The 12324-nt window shown below is 42.9% G+C and overlaps 1 protein-coding gene across 1 annotated transcript in view; it reads left to right on the top strand.

The window, feature by feature from the left end:
• The first annotated feature begins 1442 nt into the window (after positions 1–1442).
• Positions 1443–12324, top strand: part of LOC147105518 (natural cytotoxicity triggering receptor 3 ligand 1-like) — a 30136-nt gene continuing 19254 nt past the window's right edge. Inside the window, exons 1-4 of the mRNA XM_086010872.1 lie at positions 1443–1524; positions 1742–2047; positions 4417–4713; positions 5981–6094. Coding sequence (XP_085866998.1) covers positions 1470–1524; positions 1742–2047; positions 4417–4713; positions 5981–6094 — 772 coding nt within the window. The 5' untranslated portion in view covers positions 1443–1469. The remainder of the gene's footprint in view (positions 1525–1741; positions 2048–4416; positions 4714–5980; positions 6095–12324) is intronic.

The raw sequence follows: 12324 nt of genomic DNA on the forward strand, positions 1-12324 counted from the left end.
GGCAGACAAGACCCCCGGAGAGACTTTCGTATACGAACTTTTGAAACACTTCACCCCACCGGACTCTTTTTTAAACGAGGGGTGAATGTCGTAAACCACTGTTAACTCTGTACAGGTCCGGGCATGTCTCCGCCCCTGGCTCCACCCCTAAGCCCGGGTATAAAGGTGACTCACCACCCTTCCCCCAGGAGCTCTTAGGGTGGATCCACTAGCAGAGGCATGCTCCAGTTCTTAGTCAATAAAAGCGTACTTCGTATAAGTTCAACTCGTAGTCTTTGGTGTTGTTGATAGTGCATCAAGTTGACTGCTTCAGATGTGGATGACGACCCAAGCATCATTGATTACTATTCTCTCCAGTGCAGGAGCACTTAGCTCAATCATGCCACTACTGTAATAGTTGTTTCTGAGGTCACCTAATACAGAAGACTCCAAGGACGATGGCTTCCCCAAATAAGTGAACAGGTCATGGTAAACAACCATACAATCTGAATCGATACAGATATATACTGAATGGGTTGAGTGTCAGCATGAATGTTCACTGAACGTAAATATGTAAACCAAACTCACACCGGACATTTGATCGGAGGATGGTGCTAATGGGATACTCATAGGCTGTGGCAGACACTGCAGTCATTTAATAGAAGCCACGAGGACAGCACTTATAAATTCAGGTGGATCTGGGGGCTATGATCGGGCAACAGGATGAGGGGATTCACTATAATGTACAACAAACTATAGCACACACGATCTGCCGTTCCACTTTCACTCTTGTTTTCTCATTTGTTAGTTTCAACATTCATAGGAAATAATACCGGAAGGATAATAGGGATAAGGTTGGCCAGTTTGATCATCCGACAGTTCACCATCACAGCTGACGTCAAGCGTGTTGTTACATTTGCACAACCAAGGATCAGACACATATGCTCCTCCTATTTACAACTGAACGTGAGTCGCTGGATTTTGACAAGTGCATTTAAGCACATTAACATGGCGAACTCGATTGGTTAGCGTAATGGTGCTCGGGCATTCAATGCACAGACAGGATTTTTTTTACATTGATCAGGATTTGCTGTAGAAATAGGCGGAACAAAATACACCAGTAAAATCAACAACGCTTTATCGCCACAAGAACAAGAAAGGAGCACTCACTGTCTGGAGTTTTCTTCGTGTTTCCAGCAAGCGAGAAGTGCAAACTGGAGGAAAACATGTTTGCGTAACTGAGCTACACGAGTAGTTACAATACACCTAAGTATCCTAGATCTTTTAAGTGGGTGCACTAAACCCTGAGTCTGCACGACTCTCCGCCCACAATGCAGCCTGAAAAAAGGAAATACATCAATTGAAATTATACATTTAGGCACGTGATGTTACACGCCACTCTAGATCACGTGCAAACCCCGGGCTTCCAAAACTCCAGGAACTTGGTGGCTCCTTGCAGTTTATGGCCAGTCTGATGTTCGTCACTCAGAATGGCGGTGAGCTCCGCGCTTTTGTGCATCTCTTTGGTGGGAGTTCTTTACCGAGGTGTGTTTGTTTATCTTACCGCTCCATGCTTATCGAAAAAAAGCTAAATGTTAACAAAATACGTCATGTTTTGTGCACATTTCTTTCTTCCGCTTTTCTCATTGTGTTATTAATGTGGTTAATTTTCTTGTTTGTTTTTATTTCTAAGTCATTATATTTGTTCTTTTTCTAAAGTATGCAAACTATTATGTCAGCATTTTTGTTTATTTTCTGATAGCTGCTGAAGTAACTTCGATCAAAGTGGATCAATTCCCCAAATACATTAAGGTTGCCAGCGGTACAAATGTTTCCATGTTCTGCACATTTCCCATATTCCAAGATGCTCCTGATGTTTATTGGTGGAGACGGGGCGAGGAGACGTTTCTGGAGCCGGAGAGCAGAAAGCAATTTAATGTAAAAAAGGGAAGTGGGTCATTTGATCTCCTGAATGCGAGTGTCGCCGATTCCGGAGTGTATTACTGTAAAGTAAAACATCATCAAAAATCTGTTGGAGATGGAAGTGGCTCTCAGCTAACTGTGTACGGTAAGTGTCATTGTGCCGGGGAGTGGGAGATTCTCAGCAGTGTGCGATATATGTAAAACTCAGTAGTGAGGGTAATTTGAACTTTAACACTGGCCGAAAACCTGGTGATAGCAAATTCGTTGTACACTTCTCCCGATTTTCGTTTCCATTGAACCCAGTGGACAACGGCCCGCCGATTCGCTAGCGCGCGGTTTCCTCGACTGCCCCAGATCAATTTCACTCCTTCATTTTCCACATGACATTCCAAAGTGCATCCAAAGAGTTCTTTTGGAAGTGCAGTTACAACTGATATGGAGGCAAGATACTGAAATAGTATAAGTGTTTAAATCTTGACTTGAAATTAATAACTGGGATTAGATGGCCAAATGCCTTCTCACGAAAATAACGGTGCCATGTAGCGACAATGGGAACAATTTTACCACTTCCTAGGTCAGGTATTTTACACTTCATTAAAGGCCAGCTGCTGCAACCCAACAAGGTGTCTTCATTAAATTCATCAGACCAATGTCCTGCTACAATCGGGGTTATTGCTCACACCAGGGCACATTTTGGCCCCACTGCGTGAAATTGCCAATCAAATATTTTCTGTACAGAACTGTCCAAAATCTGGAATTCTCTCTCCCAGAATGCTGTGAGACAATTGAAGCTTTCAAGATTGAAATGGATAGATCTTTGTTAGGTGCGGGTATCAAGAGATATGGCGTTAAGTGGACAAATGGATTTGAGGTACAGTTTAGCCATCATCTAACTGAATGGCGGAGCAGACACGAGGAGCTGAATGGTCTCCTCCTGTTCCTATATCCGCAGTTTAGGCTGTGCACTTGCTTCCACTGAAAACTTATTTCAGACTGCCAAACTAATTTCACAAATGAATCTTATAGCCCATTGAAAGTGGCAATATTGGTCTTACCCTCAATGATGGATTCCACCCCAAGTCCTAGACCTTGCAAGAGAGTGTAGAAACGCAATGCTCCTGTTTGAACCTCTGTCTCACGTCAATTGGACTTTTCATACACTTACAACCTGTAAAGTAGGGCAGATTATCGCCGAAATTGCTATATACGCGTGGGCTCCCTTATTTGTAATTCTTGATTTCCATTTACACTCTTCCAGTCCCAGACTGAAGTCATGGCAGGAGATTAAGTCAACACTTTCGTCCTCTTCCTCCACGGAAATTCTACCGCATTATATATCATACCTAAACAGATCAGTGGTAAAGGAATGGGGACATTCTGAGCTTTGGTTGGGCAGTCAACACGGTGCTGCTGGGAATAAAGGCTAACATAACTTTGCAAGTTAATAATGCCCCTGATTTAAAAGTTTGCTATTACTACAAAGTCGGTAAAGTGAACATTTAAAGAAAAGATGTTAAGGAGATTGTTTGTAATAAACTGATAAAAGAATGCAAACGTAATAAGGGACTCTACTTCCAGCTAACGAGTGACTGTTGCTCTAGCGGACAAAGGTTCACATTAGTAAAAGACGATTGTAGGACTGATATAAGCAGAATCTTCTTCAGGCAAAACGTGTTCAACAGACCGAATAGACTTGGGGAAGGACAAAACCCCTGGAAATATATAAGACGTTCACTCTGAGTTAGGAGTTCCTATTCCGATTCCCTCATCTGTATGGATGTTGTGATCTACACAGAGACACATCATTACCAATATAACGCTTTCATGACGTGAAAAATATTCCAGCCCTCGGTTTGCGCTCTGGAGAAAGTAAATGTAGTGAAAGCAGCAGAAACTGAAATCTCCACCACAGAAACTGAAATGCTGACTTAGTAAGTGTAATGCACGAATTCTAATCTATAGATATACCAGCATCCTGATTGCTATCTGTGTAGACATCAGAGATATTTCGATATATTGGTAAGAATTCTTCTTCTCAATATTCACCATTTATATAAAATATGTTTGCAATATATGAAATCTCTAAAAAGCAACCAATTTTGAAATAATTACACAAAATGTTTAATTCATCAAAGATTATTAATGAATAACGTGTAGCGATTCCACTGTTCGTGCAGAATGGGTTGCTCTCTCTGCAATACAGTCGAAGAGCAACCTAACTCGGGGTCACTGCTGCCAACCAGAATCCCGCGCCAGGATCTGATACTCCTTTCAGAACAGTGACGCGTGCCTCCCTGCATGTTAGCAGCCCTGGGAGATTCACCCTCTTTGCGTACCGTTTCCAATACATCCCGTCATGTTGCTGTGCGCCGTAAAACAATTTATAAAATAAATGCAAACTCGAAGTTTAAACAACGAGAGCGCGGATAACTGTTGTGACAGTAACAGCATAACGAAGGTAGGCAAATGAAAATGTGTTCCTTTAAATTGAAAACATATTTTTTTCTGCTAAAGTTCCCCCAACTCCCCTGAAAATCGCTCGTGTTGAAGGGATTTTAGCGACTTCTCTAAAACTCGAGTGCAAAACGGCTGCCTTTTACCCGGAGCATTTAGAAATCTCCTGGCGAAGAGATGGTGTCGAAATTCTGACCGGAATAGCAACTGAGAAAACCAAGAGCGCGGAGGGACTGTTTGAGGTTTCCAGCTCGTTGGAAGAAGCACAACCTGCCCAGGACAGTGTTGTTTATACATGTCTGGCATCTCATGTCTCTCTTCTGGTGCCTGCCAGCTTCAGCTACTCCGTCAAGCAAGGTAAGATTAAGACAAATTATGCGTGGAGCTGCCGTGAACATCTTTCAAGGGCACAATCATTTCGATGACACAAATTTATTTGACTGTTATAAACCGACATCTCTTCTATCTATATATTGACACCATCAGCACATCTAGGACTATTACTAGAAGTGGCTACTCCATATAGTTCATTAATAGACGAGACAGCATTGAACCTAAAATAGACCGGGTAGAGCTCTGTCTAGAAATCTACTGCTCCGCAGACAGAGCCTTTATTTATCACTTTCCAATTCTCCCCAAACGCCATGAGGCTGAATTTGTTTCAAAAGCCTCAGGCGCAGAGCTTTTGCAAGCATCTTCCAAAAATATAAGGAAACTATTACCTGGATTTCCTCCATCCAATGAGCAACTTCTCTCCTCAATTTCTTGTAGATTGATGAAGCAAGACGCATTGCTTCTAAATCCACTCGGGCTACCACAATAGCTATGGATTCTTCAGACCAATAAATAACAGTTTAGGAAATGTTCGGAACCGTTCTTTATCACGATGGGTGTTAGAGTAAAATTAAAGAATGGTGGAAATTACTGTGCAGATGGAAACATTTTGGCACTTGGCCCCTGTGCTGGTGAGAACCTTCTCCCATGAAGGGAGACTACGCCAGGCTACTTGTATGAAAATGAGGAACCTTCAGGCATGTAAGGCGGCCCGATAAACTTCGCAGGTTTCCGCAGACAACCCGGTGGGGGAGTGTCATGATCAGGTCATGGGGGGAGGGGGTACCCGGGTTGCAGCACCCCAGATTACCGTTATGGGGCCCACAGGAGCACTCTTGCGTTTCCTAGTCAAGCAAAAATAATTTAAATGCACATGTTCAGATCTCTTTATCTCTGTCGCTAGTAAAACTGGCCACAGAGTGCAAGGCGTAACAGCTCCATCCTGAAATGGCCATCGGGATCCTATGTTCAGCATAGAAACACGATTTGGATATGAAGAGTAGCCTACTGCCTGAGACAAAGGCGATAGACCCTAGCAACAGGCCCTCTCTGACAGTGGAAGGCGTCGTTGTCGGCGTTAAAATGCTGCTAAATCTACCGACCCCGTTTTGAGGCCATTATCGCACCGTTAACGCCGATTTAGGCAAGTTCAAATCGATCCCCACGGAGTTCGGATTTAAGTAACTATATAATGGACCTCATGGCTTTGTATAAACCAATCATTGTTGTTTCCATTCGATAATATTTATATGCAACAGTTTTATATCTTGCTTTTAAACCAACATTGTAGGTCACAGTTTCAGCATCCGGGTCCTCATGATTGCTCGGCTTGTTCTGTGTTTTTTGGTAATTCTTGCACTGACGGGAATTATTGTGGACCATGTAAAAATAACTTCCATTGCAGGTAAGAAAACACTTCATTAATTCAGGAAATCATATTTGAAGTATATACACAGATAGGATTGGATTTATGGAGATGAGAAATGTATTTTTGCCAGCTGTTTGTTTGTAAGCAGCGGCATAGAGCAGCAGCTGAATAAAAGAGCGGGATCCCGAGCACCTGACATTAAAAGGAGCGGGGCAGAGAGCAGCAGCTCATAACAGACAAACGGAGGGAAAACTCAAAGAATGACATCATTGTCCGTATAGAGTGAGGAGTGGCGGGAGCCGAGGAATCATAGATAATTGTTTAATTTCTCATCTATCAAAGTATTATCACCATAGTATGGTAAAGCTAAACAAATAAATCTGAGATCTGAGAAAACGGCAAAGTCGAGAGCGGCATGAAGTAAAAGGGTATGATGTAATTGCCATTACAGAGACATGTTTGCAGGGTAACCAAAGCTGGGAACTGAATGTTCCAGGGTAGTCAACATTTAGGAAGGACAGACAAAAAGGAAAAGGAGGTGGCGTAGTGCTGTTAATAAGGGAAACGATCGGTAGGGTAGAGATAAAAGATCTTGCCTTTGCAGATCGTGATGTAGAACTGGAATCAGTTTGGGTGGAGCTAAGAAACAGCAAAGGGCGGAAAACATTGGTGGGAGTTGTGTATAGGCCACCAAACAGTATTGGTAATGTAGGGCACAGTATCAATCAAGAGATTAGAACTGCATGTAACAAGGGCAATATGTTAATTATGGGGGACTTTCAATTGACTGGGCAAATCAAATTACCACTAATCGTGTGAAGGACGAATTCTTGGAATGCATGCAAGATGGTTTCCTGGATCAGAATGTGGAGGAAACAACCAGGGAACAGGCTATTCTGGATCTGGTACTGTGTAATGAGAAAGGGCTAATCAATAATCTTGTGGTAAAGGGGCCTTTAGGGACAAGTGACCATAATATGATGGCATTTTACGTTAAATTTGGCAGTGATGTTGTCCAATCTGAAACTAAGGTCTTCAATCTAAACAGAGGAAATTAGAAGGGTATGAGGGACAAGTTGGCCATGGTAGATTGGGAGACTACACTTAAAGGTATGAAGGTGGACATACACTGGCTAACATTCAAGGAAATAGTGCATAATTTGCAACAAACATATATTTCTCTAGGGCATAAAAAGGCAAAAGGAAAAGTGATCCATCCAGGACAAACAAATGAAATTAAAGCTAGTATTAAGACAAAGGAGGAAGCTTATAAAGTTGCCAGAAAAAGCGGTCAGCCTGAGGATTTGGATCGTTTTAGAAATCAGCAAAGAGGGACCAAGAAATTGATAAAGAAAGGGAAAATGGAATATGAGCACAAACAAGCAAAAAATATAAAAACAGATTGTTAAAGATTCTATAGGTATGTGAAAAGGAAAAGACCGGTGAAGGTAAATGTAGGTCCTTTACATTCAGAGGCGGGACAATTTATAATGGGGAATGAGGAAATGGCTGAGAAAATAAATTAATAGTTTGTTTCTGTCTTCATGGAGGAAGACACAGAAAAACTCCCAGAAATACGAGAAAACCAAGGGTGTGACGAGAATGAGGAACAAAAAGAAATTATTATTAGCAAAAAAAAGTATTAGCAAAATTAATGAGGCTAAATGTCGATAAACCTCAGGGACCGGATGACCTACATCCTAGGGTTTCGAAAGAGGTGGCCATTGGAATAATGGACAGATTGGTTGTCATCTTCCAAAATTCTACAGATTTTGGACGGTTCCTGCAGATTGGAGGATAGCAAATGTAATGCCGCTATTTAAGAAAGGAGGGAGAGAGAAAATGGGGAACGACAGACCTGTTATCCTCATATCAGTAGAAGCATAGAAACATAGAAGATAGGAGCAGGAGTAGGCCATTCGGCCCTTCGAGCCTGCTCCGCCATTCAATGAGATCATGGATGTTCATCCAAATTCAGTACCCTGTCCCTGCCTTCTTCCCATATCCCTTGATCCCTTTAGCCTTAAGAAATATATCCAACTCTTTCTTGAATATATTTAATGAACTGGTCTCCACCGCCCTCTGTGGCAGAGAATTCCACAGGTTCACCACTCTCTGGGTGAAGAAATTCCTCCTCATTTCAGTCCTAAATGGCTTACCCCTTATCCTTAGACTATGGTTCTGGACTCCCCGGCCATCAGAAACACCCTTCCTGCATCTAGTCTGTCCAGGCCTGACAGAATTTTATAGGTTTCGATGAGATCCCCTCTCAATCTTCTAAACTCCAGTGAGTATAAGCCCAATCGACACAATCTCTCCTCATATGTCATTCCTGCCATCCCAGGTATCACCCTGGTGAATCTTCGCTGCACTCCTTCCATGGCAAGAACGTCCTTCCTCAGGTAAGGTGACCAAAACTGCACACAATACTCAAGGTGCGGTCTCACCAAGGCCCAGTACAACTGTAGCAAGACATCCTTGTTCCTGTACTCAAACCCTCTTGCTACGAAGGCCAACATACCACTTGCCTTCTTAACCGCCTGCTGCACCTGCAAGCTTACCTTCAGCGACTGGTGCACAAGAACAACCAGGTCTCTTTGCACTTCCCCTTCTCCTAATCTATTGCGATTCAAATAATAATCTGCCTTCCTGTTTTTGCCACTAAAGTGGATAACCTCACATTTATCCACATTATAGTGCATTTGCCATGTTTCTGCCCAATCACCCAACCTGTCCAAATCGTACTGGACTTTCATGACATCCTCCTCACAGCTTCCCCTCCCACCCACCTTTGTATCGTTTGCAAATTTGGAGATATTACATGCAATTCCCTCGTCCAGATCATGAATATACATTGTGAACAGCTGGGGTCCTAGGACCGATCCTTGTGGTACCCCACTAGTCACTGCCTGCCACTCGGATATGACCCGTTTATTCCAACTCCTTGCTTTCTGTCCGCCAACCAGCTGGAATCTTTTATAAAGGATGCAATAACTGGCCAGCTGGAAACTAATATTAAGATTGGGCAGCGTTACCATGGATTTATGAAAGGGAAATCCTGTTTGACAAAATTATTTGAGATCTTTAATGATGTAACCAGTGGAGTAGACAAAGGGGAACTGGTAGATGTGGTGTATCTGGATTTTCAGAAGGCCTTCGATAAGGTCCCACACAAGGGGTTGGAGAACAAAATTAGGGCACATGGAGTTGGGGGTAATATACTCGCATGGATTGAGAATTGGTTAACAGAAAGAAAACAAATTTTAGGGATAAATGGGTCTTTTTCAGGATCACAGGCTGTGACTAGTAGGATACCACAATGATCGGTGCTTGGGCCCCAGCTATTCACAATCTATATCACTGATTTGGATGAGGGGACTAAATGTAATATTTCCAAATTTGCTGATGATACCAAGCTAGGTGGTAGTTTCAGTTGCAAAGAAGATGTGAAGAGGCTTCAAGTGGATCTCGACAGGCTCAGTCAGTGGGCGAGGACATGGCAGGTGGAATATAATGTGGACAAATGTGAAGTTATCCATTTCGGTGGAAAAAATAGAAAGGCAGAGTATTTCCTAAATGGTGAAAGATTGGGGAATGCAGATGCTCAAAGGGACTTCATTGTCGTTCTACATGAGGCACTAAAAGTGAATGTGCAGGTGCAGCAAGCCATTAGGAAGGCAAATGGTATGCTGCCCTACATTACAAGAGTGTTTGAGTACAGCAGTAAAGAAGTCTTACTCCAAATTATATAGAAACTTAGAAACATAGAAGATAAGAGCAGGAGTAGGCCATCCGGCCCCTCGAGCCTGCTCCAGCATTCAATGAGATCATGGCTGATCATCCAAATTCAATACACTGTCCTCCTCATCTCCCCATATCCCTTGATCCCTTTAGCCTTAAGAAATATGTCTAACTCCTTCTTGAATATATTTAATGAATTGGCCTCAACTGCCTTCTGTGGTAGAGAATTCCATAGGTTCACCACTCTTTGGGTGAAGAAATTCCTCCTCATCTCTGTCCTAAATGGCTTACCCCTTATCTTTAGACTATGACACCTGTATCTGCACTCCCCTGCCATCGGGAACATCCTTCCTGCATCTAGTCTGTCTAGTCATGTTAGAATGTTATAAGTTTCAATGAGATCCCCTCTCATTCTTCTAAACTCCAGCGAGTACAAGCCCAATCGACCCAATCTCTCCTCATACGTCATTCCTGCCATCCCAGGTATCAGGCTGGTGAATCTTCGCTGCACTCCCTCCATGGCAAGGACATCCTTCTTCAGATAAGGCAACCAAAACTGCACACAATACTCAAGGTGTGGTCTCATCAAGGCCCTGTACAACTGCAGCAAGGCATCATTGTTCCTGTACTCGAATCCTCTTGCGACGAAGGCCAACATACCATTTGGCTTCTTAACCACCTGCTGCACCTGTATGCTTACCTTCAGCGACTGGTGCACAAGGCCACCCAGGTCTCATTGCACTTGCCCTTCTTCCAATCTATTGCTGTTCAGATAATAATGGCCCAGAAATTCGGGTCTCCACGGGTGAGTACGCGCTGGGTACTCACCCGTAAGCACGATGGAAATGCCGGTTTTGTGCATGCACTGCGCATGCGCGGGAAACCGGCACTTCCATTCCTCTGAATGAAGGGGTTCAGAGGTTGAACACGTGCGCAGGGCAGTCTGCACATGCGCTTTGAAATTACTTTTTTTTACAGGTTTTTCCGTGAGGGTAATTCTTCAGAATTTAGACATTTAAAAATTAGGCATAAGGCCTGCCTTTTACTAGGTAAGTGGTCAATTAATTAAAATTTAAACATTTTTTCCACAGGTTTATTATTTTTAAATACTTTAAAGCAAGATAAGTTTATTTTACGCCCCATTAGAATATAACATTATTTTTTTCAAAAATTTTAATTATTGTATAAAATAGTTATTCAATATAATTTATAGTTTATTTAAAAAATGTGATATTTAAAAAAAAATTATTTGAAGGTTTACTGCTATTTTGGGGCCGTAGTATTTACAAGTCTTGACAGCTCTTCCTGTCAAGACTTATGAATGGGCTTTTCCCTCCTCGGATTGGCTGCCAATGGCCCACGTGATGCCAGGGGACGCATCGAAATAACTGCGCCCCTGGGACTGCGTGCCAGCAGCTGGGCCAGGCCCTGGATCGGAATTCCACGGGGCCCTACACCTCAACTACCGGCGCGCTAGGTAAGTGCAGATCGGGGGCTTGCACCTGCGGGAAGCCCCCGACCCGAATTTCTGGGCCAATCTATCTTCCTGTTTTTGCCACCAAAGTAGATAACCTTGCATTTACCCACATTATACTGCATCTGCCATGCATCTGCCCAATCACCCAACTTGTCAAAATCATACTGGAGTTTCTCTGCATCCTCCTCACAGCACACACGCCCACCCAGCTTTGTGTCATCTGCAAACTTGGAGATATTACATCTAGTTCCCTTGTCTAGATCATGAATATATATTGTGAAGTGCTAGGGGCCTAGCACCGATCCCTATGGTACCCCACTGGTCACTGCCTGCCACTCGGAAAAGGACCCGTTTATTCCAACTCTTTGCTTCCTGTCTGCCAACCAGTTCTCTATTCAAGTCAGTACCTTGCCCCCAATCCCTTATGCTTTAACTTTACACGCTAATCTCTTATGTTGGCCATTATCGAAAGCCTTCTGAAAGTCCAAATACACCACTTCCACAGGTTCTCCCTTATCTCATCTACCAGTTATATCCTCAAAAAATTCCGGTAGATTAGTCAAGCATGATTTACCTTTTGTAGATCCATGTCGACTTTGTCTGATCCTGTCACTGTTTTCCAAGTGCTCTGCTATTACCTCCTGTATAATGGACGCTAGCATTTTCCCCACTACCAGTCTATAATTCCCCGTTTTCTCTCTACCACCTTTTTTGAAGAGTGGGGTAACATTAGCTACCCTCCAATCTATGGGAACTGTTCCAGAGTCTATAGCATTTTGGAAGATGACCAGCAATGCATCTACTATTTCTCGGGCAACTTTCTTAAGTACCCTAGGATGTAGCTTATCAGGCCCTGGGGATTTATTGGTCTTCAATCCCGTCAATTTCCCTAACGCCATTTCCCTAGAAATACTGATTTCATTCAGTTCCTCCCTTTCATTAGACCCTATGTTCGCTGACATCTCTGGGAGGTTATTTGTGTCCTCCTTTGTGAAGACAGAACCAAAGTATGTATTTAATTGGTCTGCCATTTATTTGTTCCCCATTA

Source organism: Somniosus microcephalus, chromosome 17 (genome assembly GCF_052327205.1).
Source record: "Somniosus microcephalus isolate GS21.2 chromosome 17, FLI_Smic_1.0, whole genome shotgun sequence".
Lineage (NCBI taxonomy): Eukaryota > Metazoa > Chordata > Chondrichthyes > Squaliformes > Somniosidae > Somniosus > Somniosus microcephalus.